The sequence below is a fragment of the Manis javanica genome, chromosome 9 (assembly GCF_040802235.1).
Source record: "Manis javanica isolate MJ-LG chromosome 9, MJ_LKY, whole genome shotgun sequence".
Lineage (NCBI taxonomy): Eukaryota > Metazoa > Chordata > Mammalia > Pholidota > Manidae > Manis > Manis javanica.
The window spans coordinates 111,190,317-111,214,353 of NC_133164.1; the positions used below are offsets into that span (position 1 = coordinate 111,190,317).

Sequence of the window (24,037 nt, forward strand, 5' to 3'; positions counted from 1 at the left end):
TTCACCCAAGCAGATGAAAAAACAGAGAGTCAACACATTCTGTTTGATTCCAAAAGCTAAATAAACTCTTCAGTAAACCCAATTTACAAAGTCTTCCTCACAGACAGAATATTAGTTTGATAAGGAGTTGGCCCCTAAAGAAGTGCCTCTGAAGCAAGCCCAATTGCCTGCAGAAAAGCAACAGGTACCTGACTTCACTGCTGCAGGCAGGACAAACAACAGACTTAACATGTATGGGGCCTCTAGGTGGCTCCGTGTTTAAGTCAAGCCTGAATGCATTGTAACACTGCAGCTGCCGCCTCCTGCCACGACTGGTGCCCATGTCTGACCAACATTCTAGAAGGAATGTAGGTTTGTCCCCAGTGCAAGCGGGAATGTGATTCAGGCTGCTGGGCTGAGGCTTGCTGTGTGTTTCAACTGCTCCATCTACCGAGACAGCCAGGAAATGCAGAAGATGCCTGAGAAGGTTAAGTGGTGGAGAAAGAAGAGAAACAGATTGACAGGACAACTATTATGGTCCGCATATTGAGCTTGTTGTTCATTACATTTATGATGCAGAGAAACCCATATAAGGAAAATATTATCCCCATTTCACAGATTAGGAAACAGGCTCAGAGAGCTTGAATTACTTTGCTCAAGTTCATGCACTTGTTAAATAACACACTTAACTTTCAAGCACTTGCACCGACTATAGTAGGGAAAGCTATGTTGTCAATCAGCCCCGAGGTTAAATAATTTCCCAAATAATGTCTTATTCAGTGCAGAAAGCCTTTGACGTAGGTGCTATCCTGAGTTTTAGAAATTTGAAACCTGAAACTAGAGACATTAAGTAGCCTATGTGAGGTTGCAAAGTCACTCAACAGTGGAATTCTATCTGGTCCAAAGGTTGGCCCTTATAAATGGAGAGCATAAGGTGACAAATAGAGGCAAGATAAACCATAAATAAGGACCACCTATACTGATCTGGAGGTACTGCACCTCTCACCATTTCCCAAGGAGCAGATTTGCCTTGCTTTGCACAGCACCTATAGAGAAGAGGTGTGTAAATGTAATCTTGGTAAAGAGAACATTTTGGAAAGGAAGCTCATGACTAAAATAGGTTCCAATGCACATTGTTTTATTGCTGAGAAGACTAAATCTATAATTTTGCTTTTCATAAAAAATGAATTTTCACACTTCGCATTTGCTTGCAATTAAAAAGATAAATTTCACATTAATTCATATACTTGTTCTCCTCATACAAATGAAAAATTTACAGGAAAGTCATCTTACTTCCCAACATCTCCTCACATTATCCAAATACACTCCCCAGAAGTAAAAGGTATCTGTTGAGATCTTTTCTACCTATTCACTTTCCTACCTTGAACATGTGGTATGTTTTATGTGTATCTTTACACAAACAATGCAAAGTCTTCAAATTGCATGCCGTCCACCCCCAACCAGCCAACTTAACAATACAATAGAAAACTCTGTCCATGTAAGGGCAGGGAAAGTTTTTTTACAAGTATTCTATAAAATGAGTATATTACAGTTTACACAATTATTGCCCTAGTAATGGACACTTGGTTTGTTTTCAGGTTGTTTGGTATTCTAAACAATGCTGTATTAAAAGATCCCTGTACATAATTCTTAACGCACACATGTAAGGTTTCAAGGAGAGACTTGCCAGGTCATAGGGAATGCACATTAAAAATAATGATAGAGCTAAAGTGCCCTTCCAAAACATATATACTTACCAACAACATGTGCCTTTCCCTTCGTCTTCACCAACTCTTGTCATTACCACTTTTAAACTTCGGCATTCTCTTGAATGAGACTATCTTAATTAAAAAAGATTGCATTTCCCTGATTCTTAGTGAGTCTGAGCATCTCATGTTTATCCATCAAGCTTAATTGCCCATTAAGCCTTTCTTTTTACAAAACTGTCCTCTTATCATTATATGGGAATTTCTCCATTTAAATAAAAGTATTACAGTAGATCTAATTTGTACATTTCAGGTAGTCAAATTTAAAACTTTTCCTTTATGGCTTTTAATTTTTTATGGGACAATTAAAAAGTCTTCATATACAGTAAGGTCATTACATATAGGTTCCTTTTTATATAACAGAAAAATAAAAAATTTTATAAAGCATTTTCTTTTAATGCTTTTGAGTTTTTATGTTTCTGTTTAATCTAACTGGATTTAACTTGTGTTAGTGGTGTGAAGTAAGGACTAAACCTGGTTTTTCTATTAGTGAGAATGCTTGATATTTTGACCTGGGTGATAGCTACATGAGTGTGTACACACATCGAGCTATACACTAAGGTCCATACATTTTATTGTATGCACCTCAATACAAACAAAAAACAAAAAGTAAACTTAGTTTTCCTAATCGAAAGTCTATATTCTAACATTAGGTAATGGTCTACCCAATGATTTGAAATGCCAATTTTATTATATAGTAAATTTCAATACATATATAAGTCCATTTCTGAGACCTAGTCTATCCATGATTGATTTTTCTACTTGCTCACCTATTGGTATAAAAAAATACTACGCTTTTAATTTGGTATCATTATGTTAATGTTTTAATATTTGATTGGGGAAATATTTGCATATTTTTTATTTTCAAAATTGCATGGCTAATTTTGTGGTTTTACTCTCCTTTAGGAATTTTAAGATCAGCTTGTCAAGTTCCAAGAAAATCCCATTGAAATATAGTTTGGGGTTGTTTTGAACTTCTGTTTTAGTTTTGGGAAAACAGAAAAACTTGGAATATTAAGTCTTACTGAAGGACCTGGTGTATCACCATTTGTCATTTGTTTTTGAGTGTTTCTTAGGAAGGTTGCACAGTTTCTACATCAAATTCTCATACCTTTGTTAGGTTTGCTCCTGTACCCTTTACAGTGTTCCCTGCTACATTAAATAGAATCTTTTAAAAACGATGTTCTAATTGCTAATGGCTGGCACATGGCAAAGCCACGGATATTTGCATTTTGATTTTATATCTGCTCACTTTTTTGAAACTTATCAGTCTTGTTTGTTATGATCTCTTGGGTGTTTTGAGATTACATGTTTTACAAATATTGGTAGTTTTGTCTATTCATTCCTGTATTTGTATTTTTGGATTTCCTGGTATTCTTCAGTTTTACTATAATGTATGTATGGATGTGTGTCTTTTCTATGTAATTGCACTTTATTTGGCTTCCTGAATCTGAGAAGTGATGCCTTTCAACAACTTAGGAAAAATTCTCAGCCATTTTCTCTTCAACTATTGCTCTGTCAACTTTCTTTCTAATACTTCCATCTAGAATTCCATTAGTTATATTTTGGTCTTTGCCATATTGCCCCATATGTCTATTTCTCCATATTTCTCATGTCTTTGTCTGCATTCTGCATAATTTCTTCAGCTCTCTCTTCCAGGTCTGCTGTATCTTACCTGTTGTTTTAACCAGTCATCTCATTTAAGCATAATGATTATATCTTTCATTTGTGAGAGTTTTCTTTTCCAAATCTCTCTGATTGAACTTGATAATCTCATGTTTCTCCTCTTTTCAATGCCTTTTTTCTTAAATTGTATTAAACATACTTATTTTATATTTGTGTCTAAAGTTTCCATGTCTGGGTTCTGTACAGATTTCTCTCAGCACTTGATTGTTTCCATCAATGCTCATTCTTGTTTCCTGGTGTGTTTAATGAATTTTGACCAGGGGTTCATATTTCTTGGAAAGTTATCCAGGGGACTTTTCTTTGAGGACTGGGTTGAAACTATGTTCATCCAGAGGGATTTGCATTGTCTGCTAGGTACCTGAGAACAACACTATCAACCTGGCACCGTTTTAAACCAAATTTCATCGCAGAGTATTTTGCACCACAGAGGTAGTTTACAATCAGATGCGATGACTACATCTTGACTGGTTTTCCTCATGGGCGCTTTCTCTGCTTCATTTGTCCACAGGGCAGGCTTGTGGGAGGGGACGTCCAATCCAGTTGCCCCCGCTTTCACTCATTTGCCAAGGTTGACATGACAAACCCCAGAGACTGGGTGGCTTAAACAGCAGAAGTTCTTCTCTCACAGTTCTGGAGGCTAGAAGTCTGATATCAAGGCATCACAGGGTTGTTTGGTGAGACAGAATCTCTTCCCAGGCTCCCCACTAGCTTCCAGGGGTTTGCTGGCCACCTTGGGCCCTCTTTGGCTTGTAGACACACCACCTTGATCTCTGCTTTCATCCTCATATGACAGTTCGCCCTTGTGTACACATGTCTGTGTCCAAATTTCTCCATTTGTAAGGACACTAGTCATATTGGAGTAGGGCTCACCTAATAAATCTTGTTTAAAATAATCACACCTGCAATGACCTTATTTCCAAATAAGGTTACTTTCTGGTATACTAGGGGGGGTTAGGGCTGCAGTATATAATTTTAGGGGGTGGGCATCGTTAAATCCATAACACCCCTGCTCTGCCCAGGCTTAGTTTCCAGTCCACGTGTTCACGATCCAGTAAAATGGAGTTTCCAGGTGACCAAGGGGTAGCAGATACTCAGGGGTAGATGCCAACTCAAATTCCCACTTGCCTCACTGGAGTTGTCATATTTGATTGCCAAATAATTCTCTTAATTTCATATCAGGTCGATCAGCCATTTAAAAGGGTGTTTTAAAAAAATTTTATCCCTCATGTTAAGGTTCACAAAAGGCAGGTTTCTGAATATCTACTTCAAACTATTCTTGGAAACAGGAACTGTTTTGGGATAAGGTGACTGCAGAAGTCCTACACGACTTCTTGGAAAGAAATAAGAATTTCAAATGATTGCTTAAATGTGATCAACATATTTGAATATATCTCCCAAATATTCCTCATCCTAAAATATGAAAGAAATGAAAACTAAACAAAATAGAATCCTGGCAGGGGTTCTATATCTGGAAAAGAAAATACTCAGCAGTACTGTGCATTCTGCCTGAACTGGTGAGAGGCAAACATAAATTTGGAACTATTCAAATTAGTGTTCTTTGCTCTGATACATTTTAAAAAATGTTTCAAGTAATCCTTCAACAAGTCTGCATCCTATAGGCAAACTGCAGGGCTGCAGAACAAAGACTATCTGTCCACACAGTCGATCCGACTGCAACGCTAAACTTGATTTAATCAGTTGGTGCTTATGAAGCCATGGTAGTTGTGCTAATTTTCCAAGTGGTACATGTCACAGAGAGGATCTATGTTCACATCTGCCAAAACAGTTTCACAGTAACTCCATTCTTTAAAAAGAAATTGACTTCTTTCTTTCCTACCTCTTTCACAATTGCATAGCTAAACCTTAGCCTCTTTCCCAAGCTCCTGCTTCCCCTCCCAACTCCACTGCTTGCCCTTCGATTATGCCTCTGCAGAGCCTCCTCTAAAGGACCATTGCCTCCCGGTCCCACCACCTTTTAATATGCATTCTGAAGGACTCTTTCTATTTTCATTCACCTCTCTCTTCAATTCTGCTTTGGGTAGAGTACCTTGACACATGTTAATTATTTTTGTCTGGTTACACTTCCTCTGGTCAAAGAGGAGACCAATACTGAAAGAAGCCACCTACATATTACTTCTAGTTATAGTCTAATGCAGGGGTTCTGAAAGCGTGGTTCAGAGAACTAAATAGAAATGCAAATCTTCCAACCCCAGCCCAGACCTACTGAATCCCAGGCTCCGGTCCTGGGGTGCAGCAGTGTTTCAGGAAGCCCTCCAGGTGATTCTGATGTACACTTATGTTTGAGAAGCAAAGGGCTGATGTCCCCCTTTTCTCCTGTCCTCTTACTAGGCGTGTCCCTCTCAGATGCCTCTGGGGATGCTGACAAGCACTGGAGTCTTCTGACAAAAGTGGGAGCTGGGGAAAGCAAATTCCCAAACAGCAAGTATGCAAGCACTTAAACTGCAGCATTTAACTGCCTTCCTTCCAAGCTTAGAGGTTTGGAGGGGAAGAAAAGCATGTTTAAGGACAAGCAGCCACTCAATGCTACTCAATACCACAGCCAAAGAAAGTAAAATATCACTAGTCCCCATCTTTTCAGAATAGTATTTAAAAGTATAAAAGGGGGCTCTGATAAAAGAGCCTGAAAGCTGCTGGGGTACACCCTGTGTTCTAGGCCTTGCCTGGTGGCAGATGCCATGTGGAGAGGCCGGTGCCCACCTCTGTGGTGGAAGGGGGCTCAGCCATCCCCCGACCATGTCAAATGGGTTCTCTGTAGGCGAGCAGATTTTGTTACCAGAAAGAGTAACCGACCACAGAGTTCTCCTTTTACCACTGGAGATGCTGTGTTTGTTTACAGGAAACCAAAGTTTCAAATTCATTTAGAATCAGAAGTTCCTGAGTTGACCAATGGGACAGGAAAAAAACGGAAAATATTTGGAATCTTTTCCTACAAGATCCAGAGTTCCACTCCGCCCAGGTTCCTTTTGTTCAGGGCCAGAGGGAGTGGAGAGAAGCTGGCACAAATTTGTGGGGCCTGCTGGTGTGGAAAGGGGCCTTAAGCAAGTTCCGTCTAAAGCATTTTAGTTCAAAATTTTTTTCCTTAGGGACTGAAGCTAATCCTAGTGCTTTTTGCCTCTGGCCAAGGGGATGGTCAGGAAATGACTATGACAAATCCCCAAACAGATCAGCCCAGCAGAAAATTTTAGGGGAAAAACCTTGCCCAGAAATGGCAGCGCAGGGCATACAACTCAGCTTCTTCCACAAATATCAGGTCCATTATGCAAGGAAGGAAATCAAAGAGTGAAAAACAGAATGGGATTTCATTTCATCCAAAGTGTATGGCTGTTTTCCAGGACAGAGTCAGTTTTGTAAAATAGGGACTGCGTGAGAAAGGGGGGCTCGGAGCATCCCCCCATTGACAGCCACCTGCAGCCCAGGTGGGCGCTAGGCTGTGACCTTTACCTTAGGACAGATAATGTTGCCATGTGATAATGAGCAAATGCCTTTTGAAGATGCTAATCTTCATGTGATTTTGAAAGGTCTTTTATAGACATTTTCATTTTCAAACAGATGCAAAAGTAAAGGGAATATTATAGTCAACTCAGTTTTTCACAGTTATCAACTCCCGCTTGGACAATCTTGGTTTATCTATATTCCCACCCACTTCTGTTACACCATGGGATTATTTTAAAGCCACAAAGAACAGATACAGTATTTTAAGTGATTTTTAAAAACAATTTTAGAAATCATAGAACACATATAAAATGTTTTCATGGTGTCATGGACCGACTGCCACAGACTTATGAGTCAGAACTAGACAGATCTGGCCAAAAAAATTAATTCTGCTGTTATATTCTTCCACCCCTCCATCTGCCTTCTTCCAAAGGGAGTCACCTCAATCAAGAATAATTACGGAGATATCCGGACTTCCCCCGAGCCAGGAGCATCATCTCAGTTATGGGCCTGAGGTCCAAAAACTGTGACTCTTTGCAGGCAAATCCACACATGCATGTGTTTCTCCCTCCTGTTTTGAAATCAAATGACCTCAACATGCGGTTTGCCATGCACATCTCTCATTTTTCACATCCCCCGGCACATGAAGGAAATCTCTGCCTATGTCTGGGTTTCCTCACATGTGTTCCCTGAGGCAACATTAGTTGGGAAATACCAGAATGGTTACAGCTGAGATGTCACTTTTCTGAAAACAGTTCTGATGGCCAACAGAGTTCTGACGGCCGGTGCTGATGGCGATAGGATGCTCTCCGTCACGCCCAGGTGAAGGGTCGCAGCTCGGTTTTCAGATCCACAGCGTCTCGGGCATTTGCATGGGATTGGGTTGGATCCATGCAGACTTAAAGATAAAAAGGTGATATCCGTGTATAAATAAAAATAATTGAAATAGAACCCTGAGTAAGTAACTTTGAGGTGGGCTTGAAAGCCCTGATTTAGAAGTGCTTGTCTGTAACTGGTTTACTGAAAACCCTATATTCCTTGGAGCTAGAAAGCAGTTTCTACCTTTCGTTGGATCCTCCTGTCCTTTTTGGTTGTGGCTCCTTCATGGAATCCTGGCCGAATTCTAACTTTCTAGTTACGTTTGGGATTTAAGATCAAGTCCTGTTCATTTAAAACATTTTAACCTTGAACTTGATTTAAATCGTGGCTCTTCCCTGCTTCCCAACTCTGGCATGGGCAAAGGCCGCGGGCCTGCCTGGAAGGGGGCAGGGGTCCAGCCCTGAAAGTCCTCCACCCTCTGCCTCCTGGAGGCAGCTCCTGGAGGGTTGGAGGGAGGCAGGAGGCATAGGGCTGGTTTGAGTGACTTCCACATGCCTAGGTGGGGTGGGATCCCTGTCATTAGGCTCCCACCCCTCTTGCCTCTGTGCTCCTTCACATGAAGGCCCCCTGGCACACATTGCTGGGGGGCTGTCCCCATCCTCTTCCCAGGGACCCTAAGCCATGGTCCCTTCAAGCTCTGTAGGAGAGGCTATGTCTCCCTCCAGGCCTCTGATTTCACCAGGTGTTTGTCTCTATGTGTGGGTCCCCTCTCTCCAGGGCACACATGTCAAGCACCCCTCTCTTCTTCCCCATGGTGGTAGGGATGTAGGTAGAAAAGCAAAACAAACCCACCCTTAGCTCCTCAAGCATCCTCCTGAGAACCTCGCTCCTGGGCTTGTCCATGTGGTAGGGACAACGCAGTTCTCCGGGTTCTGCAGCTCAGCCCACATCTGGCCAGAGAACAAGCTGCCCTCTTCCATTCCTAGAAACACCACACATTGCTAAGGGTCACCTTCTTGCTTGGCTTTAGGGATGGGAAACTCCTCTCCTTATCCTCAGGCATGGGGATACACAGGCATCCAGGACAACGTATCCTCTATGAGGCTACCTATACCTCCCTCTCCCCTGTTCTCTTTGCCCACAGCCTGGGGTTCAGCGGAGGGAGGTGGTGGGGGCAGAGTCCTGAACGGCAGCTGCTCACCAGGCCCTGTGGGGAGATGGCTGCTGCCTGACTGATGGATGGTGCTCCCTGTTGAATGTGGGGGTCCTTCATACATTTCATCCTCAGCTTTGGGCCAAAACATAGTTTGGTTCAATAGGGGAATTCCATTTCCTGGACAGGCCTTGCAGCTCACTAAACCCACCTACAGATACATACTGAGTGCAGATGAGACAGCAGCAGGAGTACGATCGCGGCCTTGTTTTACAGCCCAGTGTGTACAGGTGGTTGCTTTTCCTTAAAAGGGGTGAGAGTTGGGACAGGTGGTGTCATCTAGGATGAAGACTCCAGTTTCAAACTGCAAAATAAAGATCCTTGGGGAAATTCTGTACTGAGAATAACAGGTGATGGGGCTTCAGTGTGTATTGACACAGGCCCATGATGTCATTCACTAGACTGTAATCCCATACATGCAGGGACCAGGGCTGGTCTTGACATTTCCAGGGCATACAGTGTATGCCACTTAGGGGGCAGTCAATATATACTGTTGAATAATTGAATGAACAGAAGTGACTGAGGTCACTAGTGGCTATAGCATCAGCAATTGGTTGCCTCCTGTGAACACTTTCTGAACTCTTATTGTTCCAGAAGCCCTGAAGATGGTTAAAAGTAAAAATTCCTGCCCTCAAGAAGTTTATGATAAAGAGTAGGAGACAGACTGGTACAATTACCTACCAATAAAGCCTCCCAATTCCATCAGGAGAAAGCAAGGGCTCTGTCTTTGCGGCCAGCAAGGAGTGGGGCATGGAGAAGCCCCTGGCACAACTCCTGCCTGGACACAGCCTTCATCCAAATTGTTTCAAGTGAGGCTGAATCCATTCCTTCATGGTGCCTTAGTATGACATGGGGTCACCCAGTCCTTCCCTCCTTTGAAGCCCCTCTCATGGAGCCAGGATCCCCACTACCACCCCTTGGTGTTTAGTGACCCTGGAGCAACTCTCCCCTGAGAACAGTAACCAGATTCCTTGGTCTCACTGGGGCCTTTTGGAATCAAGTAAAAGGCAAAAAAGAGAATGAACTGCCTGAGGATGGGAGGCCTGTGAGCTGCCCACATACCTGAGCCAAAAGGGTGTTGGAGGCAGCATGGCTGCAGCCCCCCAGAAATCAGAGAGCCAAACCAAGGGAGACCCAGGGGCAAGAAGTGGGTGTTGATCACTCAACACAGGTTCGCTAAGAGAAAGTGCTCCCCCACACAGAGTCCTTGGCAAACGGGTGCCATGTAGCTAGTACATCCGGTTCCCTGGGGCTGCTTTCATTGATTTGGAACACCAGATCAAATCATATCAATCCAAAGGCTTTGATCCTACCTCGTGTGAATATTTACATGTAGTGTGGGTCAATCGGGCGGGTCTCAGCAGCCATCAGTGCCCTCGAATAAAGCCTGAAAGAAAAATGTCCTTGGCTGCTGGCCGTGGGAGGCTGTTTGGAAGGGGCCTCTTTTTGAAATGTTTTCCAGCTGTTATTTCCTTTCTGAATAATCTGAGTCTAATTCAATTTGTGGCACCTTTCTCTTTCCCAGATTTTTTTCAGAAGGAAAATCACCCTCATCTGGCTCTCTGCAAGCACGTATACGTTCCGCCGGTTTTGGCCGAGACTCTCACTGCCTTGTAAATAAGCGACCCCATGGGTACAGGGGAGAAATACTGCGCATTACATAGCCTTTCAATCGCATGGCCTGGTGGCAGTCGTGCAAGATGCTGCACATTATCTCCAGAACGCTCGGGGTAGAAAGGTCGACAGCCGTCTCCACGCTGACTCTGGGCCGATCCAGCACATTATTGTGTTGCTGTGGGAGAGTCAGGCAAAGCAGCAAGAGCCAGGAACGCCCAGGGATTATAGTTTTTACAAAAAAACCCAAACAAACCCAAAAATAACAAAACTTGGCTTTGGAGACAGTTCCATCCTCATATATCATAAAAACTATTTATAAGCAAAATATGACTCCACAGAGAGGACTTCCCTTCTGGTTTAATCAGTTCCCCACCCAGCTCCCATCCCCAGCATGGTTGACAATGATGTTAGAGACAGAAGATGTTACAAAGCCACAGAAAATAGACAGAAGCAGTGAGAATTCCAAGCCCAAGTTGTCACCTGGCCAGAATCAGATGAGAATCAGGAGTCCTTGAATCAGGATGTTGGGGAAGACACAGCACCCTGGAGGAACTACAGCCCAACCAAGCTCAACTGAGTCAATGAGCTGCAAGGACTTCATTTCTGTCCTCCGTTTCTGCTGTTTCTCTGAAGGTTTTGTTTTCCACAGTAGATTAACATTTAAGTGAATAGCCTTTGAATAAAGCAGATTGCTCTCCACATTGTGGTGGGCCTCATCCAACAGGTGAAGGCCTTATCAGAAAAACACTGACCTAGTTGAAGAAGAAAGTCTGCCAGAGACTGCCTCTGGACTCAAACTGCAGTATCAACTCTTCCCCGGGTCTCCAGCCTGACAGCCTCCCTACCGATTCTTGTTCGTCTTCCCAGACCAGAAGGCATACTTCCTGAGATCAGGAACTTCGCACTACCACTCCCCTGGTTCTTGGTCCCATTTGTATATTTATTGAATGAAGTGGGCATGTAAGAATTTCAGATTGGAAAACAAGTGTTGTTGAAGGAAATGAGCAGGGTGTTAAGAGTCAGCAGATAGGGACAAGATGTCCTTCTTGTACTGGGTTGTCCCCACAAAATTCACGTCTGCTGGGAACCTCAAAATGTGACCCTATTTGGAAATAGGATCTTTGCAGATTAATTAATTAAATTGAGATAAGTTCATACTGGATAAGGGCGGGCCCTCACCCAAGAAGTGATGTCTTCATCAGGTGAAAAAATAGGAGGTCAGTGCACAGAGAGAACCCCAAGTGAAGAGGCAAGAGGTAAAATGGCAGGTGATGTCAGAGGAAAGCAACGCCGAGGATTGCCAGCAACTACCAGAAACTGGAGAGAAGCGTGGGATGGCTTCTCCCTCAAGCCCCCAGAAGTTAAGGACCCTGATGACACCTCTTGAACTTCCAGCTTCCAGAACTGTGAGAAATAGATTTCTATTGTTTCAGCCACCCAGTTGTGGTTCCCCATTACAGCAGCCTGAGGAAGCGCAACAGCCTCTTCCTCGCATCTCTGCCAGTTCCCCAGAACCCTGCAATTTAACTGTGGTTGCCCCCACATGCCCTTGCAAAATTGCCTCTTCTTTGTGGACTTCCCATCTGCCCCAAGGCTGAGTGCTGCTTCCCACTTGGCCAGCCTGCAACCTGTATCTAGACGGCAGGTGGTGAAAATCTGCAGGAGCTGGGGTGTTTCAAAAGCACAGCAAGCTTCTCCGAAACTTTAGTGTCCTGTCTGGGAAGAAAACAGCCTCAAATCTGCTGGGAATCAAGCCTTGAGAACATGGGCTTACCAGCCGACTGTGCAAATGGTATGTCCAGAGCCTACGGGGAGGATTACTCACCCAGGTCTTGGTTCATTAAGCTGCTTTTTAAATTGAGAAGGCTGGAAAAGCTATAGACGAAACAGCCTCCCAGAATTCCATCAACTGCTGTTTCACTCAGAGGATTCCTGAAGCTTTCTCTGTGGGGGCTGGAGGTCTTGTGTGGCTGTGGTGCGAATGACTGGATACTGTGTGTGACTTCGGGTAGGAGCACATGGGGAGGGAAGGGTGGCTCCTACGGGGGTGAGCTGTTACTGGCTCTTGAAGCACTTTCTTTCATAGCACTTATCACAGTTTATAATTGCATTTATGTTCTGGAAGGCTCCTAGTCTCTGTTGCCAAAGGTCTCCAGGAGGATGGGGATTATGCCTTTTTGGCTCCCTGTGGTGTCTGCAGTGCACAGAGCAGAGTGCAGTTTACAAGTATTGGATAAACATTTGCTAAAGCAAAGTGAGATGCCTAACTCAAAGTGAGGTTAACTTCGGGATGCTAAAGGCACCCTGCTGAATGGTACTAAGAGTCTCTTAGAAGGAACCTCCCTTACTGTATATAACTCTGCCTCCCATACAGCCCAACTGATGAAAATTCCCTTCTTTTTATCTTCACACAGGGGACTTTAGCTACCAATTCATAGGGCTTCCTCCCCTCAACTCTACTTATTTTAACCTTTTTAAAAGGTAGTCAACCATTTTTTTCTCCTCCAAAGGAAACCTTATGTGGATTTCTAATCCAAAACCACTTGACAATGGAATTGCTCATGGTGTAGCAGGAATTAGGGACAGGCAGAACCCTCACAGGTTTCCCCTCTGTGCACTACTAAGCCATCTTCAATGCCCTGCAGAGAGTTCCTGGTTTGAAAACGCCACTCTGGGGGTCCCAGAGGATCCCCAGACCAGCTGGGGACATGTGCCTCTGAGACTCGGATTCAGTGGGACCTGGGCCTTCAGATCATGACTTAGACTCAAATGTTGGGTCCACACGCAGACCCTAGGTGGTGGCCTTCCCCAAAGGCAGGTTCTATCTCCATCTCTTGTATTCATCTTGTAAAGACAGTTGTTGCACAAGGCTAGGTGTCGGGACAAAACACAGTACAGCCACATAAGAAAAATAACTTTGTTATTAAGCATATATAATCTTATCCAAAGTACTTCATAGTATCACATCCATAACTGTTTGAATACTAGCCCAACTGGTACATGGATCTGTTATAAATAATGAACATAGCGACTGAATATATGACTAGTCACTGGGAAATAAAGACAACATCATGACACACATAGAATTCCCAGGGCCCTTGCTTTGGGGGTGGGGGTATTATTATAATAAAGAATGCTAAGGTCCCTGGGAGATGTGTAAAGGGTCTTTTTTTCTACGAATTCCCTAAAGCAGTAAATATTTGTTGAAGGAGCATGTAAAGTTCAAGATTTTATGCTTCAACAATTACGGTCAGGTTTAATTTTTTTCTTTTTCCTTTTCAAATGGAAAATAATTTTTTTTGATTTGTTGTGCAACATACATGCTGACTGTGCCAGGAAACATTTCATCTATTTTCCTGAATTTGTTATTAATAACTTTAGATGGCTCTATTCTACCAGTTGTTTGGCCTAGATTCCTACAAATAAATTTCCTTTTCAGGAAGGTTATCTGAAAGATGTGAAGGTTGCACAACGAGGCTGCTGACTCTCTGATTGGGCAGAGCTGGGGGAAAGAGAAAGGGGAGTAATATCTAAAGTGTGAAGAGGGATTTGCTGTCAACCCAAGGAGATGCCTGACACCGGGTCACAGAGAGTCTTGCCTGCATGCCTGGAAACTGGGCTCACAAGGCCACAAATCCTGGAAGGGGATCATGACCAGAACCAGGGGGTCTTTGCCTGGTGTTTGGTGGGAGTAATACACCTTCCCCCTTGCTGGTGCGCATTTCTTATTTACCTGTTTGGCTATGGACACACTTGTCTCAGTTTACACAGTGGAAAAGAAGTCGGTTGGTGTGTTCTGTGGCAGGTGCTGGAATTCACAAGGAAGGAAGACGGAGCTCCCCTGGTGCCCCACATTCTTTGGCATAGTGATGGTTATAATTGATCCCTCTGGAGCTGGGCATGGGGCCCAAATGTATGCCCTCCTTGCACTCTTTCAACAGATTTTTGTTCCCTTTGCTATCCAGAAACAGAAACCATCTATTATGTTCTGTTCTAAGTTCTAGTGATCAGGTTGCAAAAAATTAAAGTCAGTGTTTTTGCTGAAGGATTGAGGAGTACAAAGATCTCTTTTCCCATGGAACAGGAAGTGGCTTAGCAAAACTGTAGTAAATTTTACCCCCCAAAATGGCTTTTTCATTAAAACCAAAAATGGCTTTGAGCAGAAGTCCTGTTTAGACAGTGAAGCTTCAGTTTTCTATCCATAACTAAATGATACAAGAGGAATAACAGTGTATTATGTCTTATCTTTGAAAGATAATTTGGGCAGACAGTAGTCTACTGTGATAGTAGTCTAAGTTTTGAAAATCTGAGGATGAATAATTATTTTATAAACTGACCTGACCCAGCAGATTGAGATTATAAAATACAGGTTATTTTGTGTTTTGCTGGAGGATGTTATCTAGAATAATCTCATGAATCCCAGATATTACTACCTACAGTTCATTCTTTTAACATATTATCCTAGCTTCTTGTCATACGTGCAGCAGGGTTGAGTTTTATGGGCATTTGGCAATAAAGAAGTTTATATATAAACACAAGTTCCTCATTTAAGAAGAAAAATAAAGATGAACCCAATCATTTCTCATAGAGTCTGTACATAATTCACTTTAGCATTCATCCATCCACACCCTTTAAATACTGTGTTCCACAAGCAGGCAACAGTAAATCTATTCCAGATGGGAGTCAACAGCTGCTCAGTTCATCTTTTCATCAACCCGTGGCTGGTGAGGCTTTCTGCTGTGAAGATCGGATTCTGGAGAGACTGAAGGGGTTAGGGAAGATGCTAGAAAAGGAGCATCCCTTTTTTTTTTTTTTTGAGAATGTGTGGTTTTCAGCTGTAACATTTTGGTAGATGGTCACTGGGATTTCACGTGAGGAAGAAAGAGTGGAGCAAAGTGTTTGTGGAGAACTCAGCCCCGGGCTGACTGATTGGGTCCTGTGTTTCTAACATGATGGGAATGAGGGAAGGAAGGCTGTCGTCTCTCCAGATTCACTAACAGAGGCCCCTGCATTGTTCTGAAGACAGAAGAGAAGTGGCAGATAAACACCGATAGTGGTTCTCTTTAAACATGCTTTCCCAGAAGGAGAGTTAAACGGGGTAGGTGAAAAGGAGATGGAAAAAGAAAACTCAACACAAACCTCCTAGAAACAGGGGGGAAAACACAGGATGGGAACAGGGGACCCCAACATGAGCACATATGAACTGTGACACTGATCATCTTTGAGGCTCAATATAAGGGTTTAGGTCTCCTGACCAGGTGGCTGAAGAGCCCTTCTGTGTGTCAAAGGAGAAGGTGGTCTTGAAGATACTGTCAGCTGCCCAGTAAAAGTGAGAGGTTCCCCCAGTGACATCACAAAAGAGCAGAAGCCCTGCTGGTCTCTTGAGCTCTCCTACTTGTACTCCCATCTCTGTGGATCCAGAGAAAGCCCTTTCCAGAATATGCTTCCCTCTGAGACCCAGGGGTGTATGAGCAAACATGGACTCAGTGGAAGGTCTGGGAATATACCTTTTTTCAACTGCTTCCCACATTTGCTGAGGAAGGGGAAGCAAGGGGAAGGCCTGTAAGAACTGGAGCTTGGACTAACTTATAGAAAACTAAGGAAAGATGAGACTAGCTGGGAGGAAATTTCTGCCAAACAAGGAAAACCATGTGTTTCCCTTCACATTCAAGAAAACTTTCAATAGTGTATTATTCTCTGTGTTGCGAAGCTTGGCTGGTCCCAGACAAGGACTTCTAATTCCCAAGGAGAGCAGATTTACCTGGCCCTGCCGATGCAGTGGGATCTCTGCTCCAGGTTCTCCCTGTCCTTTGCCAGTAACCCAAGTCAGCAACCTTCTTCCAGCCTTCAGCTCGTTGCACATTGATTCAACCTGGCTCATGGGCTCACGGCATGTTCTGGGCAATCGGTCAGAGCCAGGGAATTCTGCACCTCTCCCTAAGGGACAGCCACCTTTATTTAACAAATAACCTGTGACTTACTAAGCAAGCCCACTCATTTGCTCAAACAGCTTTAAAATGTCCTGGCAAGCCAGGAGCTCATTGTTCTAATGTGAATCAGGATACTTCATTCACTTACTTTGTTTTGAATAGAGGATTTATTCCTATAGCCAGCGTAACACTCCTCTCTGAATATGCTTACAGAAAAGTGTAGCATGAATCCTTATAGTCATATGAGAATTTAGAAAGAGACAACCCCTATGACAGTCAATATACTACTGTATCATTTTTCTCCATCTCCCCTGATCTGTGCTTCTTAATTTTCTCATTTCTTTAACCAAAATTGTGAAACAAGGTTGGACAAGAGGACAGAACATTGCAAACCTATTAGACTGACAAGGTTAAAGAATTATCCACCCAGGTAAATTTATACATTGTTGTCTCCCCTTTTTAACCGAAGAGGCCTAATTCTGATACTGAGGAGTAGAAGTCTATTCCAGACACCTATCTATTGTTTTTTATAAGTAACCTCATTTTCTCAGAGCTCACCTGGCCGCTTTCCCCTTTTCAATAGTCTGCCAAAGTTTATGACACCGTGAGACTACTTAACTCAAAGAAATCAGAAGCTCCTGGAAAAAGGAAAGTTACAACGTAGACCAGCGGACTCCATCTGACTCTCAGAGGGAAGCATATACATCAGTCACTTTCTCTTGTCTCCAGCACATCTAGCAAGGGACTCTGAAACTAGTATTTGGAAGAAGAGGAGGATGGAAAAGACAAGAAAAAGGTAAAGAAAATAAAAACATATCTTTTCTGGGTCTCCAGTGGCTTCTTTTTCTTTAGATGATTTAACTGCAGGTGAAAAGGCGCTTCTCTTCCCTTCCTTTGCATGCCGACCTTGGGATGTGCTAAGGGGACAAGCCTCCGGGGGCTCCCAAGTCTCCCGTCTCAGTACTTTTTTGGATAGTCATCTCCAGAGCCAAAGTCCGTGGTCTCCGGGGAGCTGGAAAATTTCTGAGGCAAAGGGAACTCCTCGGCCGAAGAGTGAGTCCGGTGCCCGAACACCTCCTCCTGCAGCTCGGCGATGTCATTGCGGAGGTCGGCCAGCATGAGCAGCAGGAAATCAAAAGAACCAGGCGGCCCCTGCGGACAGAGAGGGATCAAGGCCAGGACGCCACGGCCGGCCCTTGGCGAAGCGGTGCTCCCAGGGGCTCCGCGGTTTGCTACTCCCACTTCTTGCTGGCGGCTATTTGGTTGATAACTTTATCCCAAATGGAGTGAACACCAGGACTGCTACAGTGGCCTGGGGGATTGAGACTGCCTTCTAATGAACTCCCTCATCTCCCGCATGAGCTTTGCGAATACCTTCTCATCTTCTCCGGTCCTCATTCTAGGCTACATCAAATCTGGTAGAATGAGAAGATGGAACGGGTCTCCTAGGTTCCTTTCCAAAGAAACTTGGAAGATGCTTATGGAGGCGTAGAGTAGTGGCTAAGAGGTTGGGGTTCTGTTGGGTTTGAATCTCAGCTCTGCCAATTACTAGCTGGTCTTTGGTGAGTTACTTAATTTTTTTGGGTTTCCACCTCCCTATCTGTAAAATGGGGATAATGAAAGTCCTAACTTCCTAGTGTTTCACAGGGTTCATAAGTGAGGAGTTAAATGGGTTAACATATATAAAGGGCTTAGAGCGTAATAAATCCTTGAAAATGTTGTCTTTTAAAAAATGGAAGTATTAAAATGTTTATAAGGATCACTGATGATAATTCCCACCTAAATGAATTTTAAAATACGTTGTAAAAAACATTCTCAATCATAACGTAGGTTGGTCACCAGGACAGCAGTGCAGCATGGAGAATATAGTCAATGATTCTGTAACATCTTCCTCTGTTGACAGATAGTAGTTGTACTAGTGGGGGAGGGAAGGATTTAATAATATGGGTAACTTCTGAACCAATGTGTTGTGTACTTGAAACTAATATAAGATTGTATATCAACTATACTTCAATTAAAAAAATGAACGTATGTTGTAAAGGCATCCATTCCTCCTTGGCCAGGAAAAGGACAAAGACTTCCTAATTTTTCTATTGACTGAACATCTTTTATCACTATATGTAGTATTTATTAAGCTTTGACTTCTATGTAGTGCTGTGTGAGGCATGGCAAATAATGGATGAGCAAGCATGTTCTGGGCTTGTTAGCTGCCTGCAGTAAGTCTTTATTACCCCCACAATCTCTGCTGCTGCCGGGGCCACCTTAGAAACTGCAGCTTTATCTGCAAAGCACTTAATGATGAACAGTGTTTTGACATCAACTAATACTCACTTGAGGTGTAGCAGATCATATTCCACTTGGCATCACACAGGTGAGGGAATGGACACCCAGGGACACTATGTGGCATGGCCAGGATCAGAGGGCTAATCCATCCATGGAAGAGTTAAGATGGGAACCTGGCCCTCCTATCTCTAAGGCCAAGGCTCTCTGTCTTTCTTCAGAAATGACATTGACCTCTTCTGAAACAATGGAGTTGCTTGAATTTTCTGTGCTTTTGGGTACTACTAATGTTCCTTTTTAATCTCCTGGACACCACACACATACCCAGTAATTCCTTCTCATTGGTCCCAAGGAGGCCTGCATGTCTGTACTTTTTAGGGAGGACAGTCACCTGACCTGTTAGGGTTGTAGTGGTGGCTAAATTCTTTAGCTTCCAGAGTTATGACAGCCCTATAGATTTCTTTTCTGGTCCCTTCAGATGTTTTATGACATACTTGGAAACAGACTCATGACTTACTGGGGTATGAACCTTAACAGAAGACATTCCACATAAGGATTAGCCATGATAAAAGAAAAAACAGCAGAAAATGAATTCTAAAAATGATTCCCAACCAGCTGCTAAAGGCCTCCGTAATGCTCCTCTGACCCACCAAGTTCTGTTTGGGTGGGCTGGATGGTGGCTGGAAGGGGCCAGTTTTTGCTAATAAGAACAACTTACAGACTCATCAGAGCTGCATCCCTGAGAACATTCCCCCTGGGGGAGCAGGACAGACAGTGCTACTTACTGGAGACCCTCTGGGCCCGGGTGCTCCTCTCTCCCCCTAAAAGCAGAAAGGGCAGGATTAGCTTTGTGGACCCTGTGGAGGCCACCACTGTGGTCTCCACTTAGACACCCACGATCACCATCTCTCTGCACCAAACCACAAATATTTTCTATTGGAAACAAAGGTAAGCTTGAAGCTAGACTCATGGGACCACTTCCTTGAACAGAACTGCCTGGATCAAGTGTCTCTCATTCTGATGTCCCCTGAGGCCCTATGTTTTCAAACCAGATCTGACAAGAGGAATGCTTCCATTGCCGGGCAGCATGGGGAATAACAGACATTTCTAAAGTAACTCACACTGACTTCTTTACGAGCAAGCAGCCAGCAGCTCTCAGCGTGAAACCACCCTTTTGTGCAGCATGGAACTTCTCCTGTACTTGACTTAAACATATTAAAGGAATGGGGACACACTCAAGAGTCCTACAAATAAACACTGGCTAGAGAGAAAAGGGCATGCTACAATGACAATCAGAAGCTTGTCAAAATATATAGGGGTAATCTTTCTTAGGAGTGGTTTTCGTTTTTATGGTTGTTTCATATTTTAAGAAGAATGCTTTCTAGATTTTCTGCCTAGCTTTGGGTAAAAAAGTGTGTCTGTTTTTCAATTTTGCCTGTGACAAAATTGGGAAAGGAAACTGTGTTTTGAGTTTTACTTGATGCCTGCACAGTAGGTTGAAATGCAGAGACCTTCGGCTTGTAAGAGCCACCCACGAGACTTACCTTAGAACCATCCCTTCCGGGTGCACCTGGGGGGCCCTACAAGACAAAGGGATCTGGTTTAGTCTAACAGAAGGAAAATGCATGGGACAAGAACATGCTTTCCCCCCAAACAGGAAAGAGATCTCTGATAAAATACTGACCACAGGGCCCCTCCGGCCTTGCTTAATGTGGGACAGATCAGGAGATGGTCCCATGGGTCCCATTGAGCCCCTCGGGCCAGGCTGCCCAGGAGGACCTGGTATCCCAGGGAAGCCCGGGCTCCCCTTTGGTCCTGGTGAGCCTGGAATCAAAGAACACTTCATTAGCTCCATATCCCATGAGGAGGACAAGGGGTCTGGCTGACAAGAGAAGAGAGCCTGGGGGTCCCTTTTAGCCATTTCTCTTTGCACTGCGCCCTCTGCCTTCTGACATCTGCGCTGAAGTGAGCCACAGGCATTTTAAACCGAACGGGATCAAAGCGGACTTCCCCATGCCACTCTCTCTTCATGGCCCACCAGTCACCCATCTGCTCAAGCCAGAAACTTGAGAGTTCTCCCTTACGTCCCTATTTCCACAACCTCCTTGTCCAGTCAGTGACCAGTTCCACACACCGCACCTCATTAATGCCTCCTATAACCGTCTGTCCTCTGTACATCCTCAGTCACACCAGTGTGGTGGTTAATAAGCTGGGTAGCTTCCAAGGGCATGGGTTTTGGCATCAGAGAGATCTAGGTTTGAATCCCAGACAATCTGCTTGACCTCTTTGATCCTTAATTTCTCATCTGTAAAGCTGGACTAATAAAAAAAAAACTACCTTATAGAGTGGTTGAGTATTAAATGAGATTTTAGACACACACACACACAGACCAGGTAGTCTAGTACCTTACACAGGGAAGCACTAAACAAGCCTGTTAGGACTTCCTTACAGTGGTTCTGCTTTGCAGACAATAAAGTTCAAACTCCGCAGCGCTCTCTGTAAGGTCACCCTCGCCTTCCTCTCCAGGCATTCTTTACCACTGCTGCCTCCTTCCTAATCACCTCCCAGCCCCCATCCACCCTGAAAAAAAACACTGCGCATTGTACCACCCCGCCTCGACTCCTATTTCCTCCTTTGCCTATGCCCTCGTGCAATCACCACCACCCACATTTCTCTAAATATCAACACCCCCTTCCCTGTAAGAGAACAGCTTACTTCACTGTGCACCATTATATTACACACCCAGTGTGAGTGTGCATACATTACAGGTATATTAGGTATATATCAGATGTAGTTGTATACACCTATACCTATACACACACTCTATACATGTCTATGTGCTCGTTTATGGATACTATTATCCTCTGAATTTCCTGACATTTAAGAATTGGGAGACTTTATATAAAAATCTGGGCTTCTGGCTTCTGTTTTAAAAGAGGAGGAACTAAACCCGGACCTCTTACTCTCCTACCGGCACACCCGACTGGAGCTCTCTGCAGGGGCTGCCCCTGTCACGGGACTATATGCTCTCGGGTTTCGGTCTATCCTCCTCACTGCCTGCCTCTCACCTATGCTCCCTGCCCGTAGACACTGAGGGCTTTTCTGTTTTTTGTTTTTAGACTCTTTTCAGAGGGCAGAGCACTGGGAGGATGTTGAGAGTTTAAGAACATGCTATATGACTGTTTTTGTGCCTGCTAGATAATAACTGTTGTACGTCATAGCACTCAACACGGAGGTTGAGGGAGAGGGACTACAGGTCTCATCTGCCTCTAACTACAGATGTGCAGAATTGTAAATAGCCACTGGCCTGGGCTGGGCTTCTAGTGGGGCTTGGGGGCTTCCCCCACTTGTGTCTATCTGCTACACAGTGAGGGGAAACCTCACCGGCTGCTCAGTTGGAGGGCAGCACCTGGTGCAGAGTTCAGGGTGTCCACCTCTGCAGAAGGCCTCAAGGGCGCTTTGAGAGTATTTATTAAAAGTTGTGGTAAACAACACATAGAAGTTATCATCATAACCATTTTTAAATGGTTTGACATCTCCACTGCCTTCTGACATCTCCATTTTTAAAATGCACAGCTTAGTTGTGTTCAGTACGTTCACGCTGCTGTGCAACAGATCTCTAGAACCTTTTAATCATGCAAAACTGAAGCTCCACACTTACTGAACAACTCCCCCACCCTGTGCCCCTCAGCCCCTGGCAACCGCCAGTCCACTTTCTATCTCTATGAATCTGACTCCTTTCCATACATCACAGAAGTCGAATCATATGGCATTGTCTTATTGTGACTGCCTGATTTCACTTAGCATAACATCCTCAAAGTTGCACGTTACAGCTTGCAATAGGATTTCATTCTTTTTTAAGAATGAGCAATATTTCATGTTATGTACAGACCACATTTTGTTTACCCATTCATCTGCTGATGGACACCTGGGTAGCTTCCACCTCTTGGCTATTGTGAATAGTGCTAAGAATATGGACATGAAAACATCTCATTGAGAACCTGTTTTTAATTCTTTTGGATATATACCCAGAAGCGGGATTGCTATATCATACGATAATTCTGTTTTTAATTTTTTGAGGGACCTCCATACTGTTTTCTGTAGTGGCAGCACCATTTTACATTCCTACCAATAGTGTGCAAGGACTCCAGTTTCTCTGCTTTCTTACCAACACTTATTTTCTTTTTCTGGTAGTGGCCATCCTAATGGATATGAAGTGATATGCTCATTGGCCATGTGTTTATTATCTTTGGAGAAATGTCTATTCAATTTCTTTGCCCATTTTAAAATCAGGTTGAGTTTTCTGTTGTCTAGTTGTAGGTCTCTTTATATTCTAGATATTAATCCCTTATCAGATAATGTGATTTGGAAATATTTTCTCCTACTCAGTAGACTGCCTTTCATTCTGTTGATTGTATTCTGTGATGCACAAAAGTTTTTAAATTTGATGTAGTTCTATTTGTCCCTTTTTGCTTTTTACATCTGTGCTTTTAGTATTACAGCCAAGAAATCATTGACACATCCAACGTCATGAAGCTTTTTACCTATGTTTTCTTCTAGGAGTTTTATAGTTTCAGATCTTACATTTAGGTCTTTAATCCATTTTGAGTTGATTTTTATATATGGTATAAGATAAGGGTTCAACTTGATTCTTTTGCATATGGAAGGACATGAGTTTTTAACTTTTTTGGATTGTCAACTCTGTGAGGGCATGGGTTGTGTCTTAAATGTCAGCACACTGTCAGAGTCCCAGGTGCAAAGTAAGCTGCTTGGTATATGTTTCATGTCAAATGATTTCACTGAAGAGGCTGGGCTGACTGCTGTGCTATAATTATTCCCAAGTGATGTCTCTTTCAAATGCATATGGTAATTACTTTTTAATCATACCTAGCTCCTACTTGACAGAGGGTGGTATGACTTATAGGTACCAGAAAACAAAATAAATCAAATCAAAGAAACAAAGACTGCAGATTTTTCATACTGGAGAAGTCTTTTCTACCTCACAGAATAATTAAGTCAAAGTAAAGGCAGTCACTGTTCCATCCAAACATGTTTCATGCCCTTAATGCTCTGTGCTGGTTCCAGCTACATCCTCAAAGAGTTTTTCTGGGGAGGGAACCAGAAATCTCCTAAAAGGACAGGCCAGAGATAGTATCTTACCTTCATTTACACAATCAATGAACTTCAGAGATCACTACATGTCAGGTGCCTTTAAAACATGGGCCTTTGATGTGGAAATGGTAGCACCTTATACATAACAGTGGGGGCCAGAGACAGGAGCAGCCCCCTCTTTA

The 24,037-nt window shown here is 43.5% G+C and overlaps 1 protein-coding gene and 1 long non-coding RNA gene across 4 annotated transcripts in view; both read right to left on the reverse strand.

The window, feature by feature from the left end:
* Positions 1-1,100: 1,100 nt before the first annotated feature.
* LOC140843453 (uncharacterized) lies at positions 1,101-12,349 on the reverse strand. The gene is made up of 4 exons (XR_012121244.1): positions 10,230-12,349; positions 9,082-9,220; positions 8,556-8,685; positions 1,101-7,782 (listed from the first exon to the last, which is right to left on the reverse strand). It is a non-coding gene; the product is annotated as an uncharacterized lncRNA (long non-coding RNA).
* A 1,087-nt stretch (positions 12,350-13,436) lies between these two features.
* The window catches only part of CCBE1 (collagen and calcium binding EGF domains 1), a 201,062-nt gene continuing 190,461 nt past the window's right edge, over positions 13,437-24,037 (reverse strand). For 2 of the 3 annotated variants that reach the window (XM_073213158.1, XM_037015837.2), the window contains 4 exons: positions 20,428-20,567; positions 20,288-20,323; positions 19,529-19,564; positions 13,437-17,615 (listed from right to left, as the gene is read on the reverse strand). In XM_073213158.1, coding sequence (XP_073069259.1) covers positions 17,421-17,615; positions 19,529-19,564; positions 20,288-20,323; positions 20,428-20,567 — 407 coding nt within the window. In that variant the 3' untranslated portion in view covers positions 13,437-17,420. Of the gene's footprint in view, positions 17,616-19,461; positions 19,565-20,287; positions 20,324-20,427; positions 20,568-24,037 lie in introns of all 3 variants that reach the window. The other variant, XM_037015842.2, reaches the window with a different exon arrangement.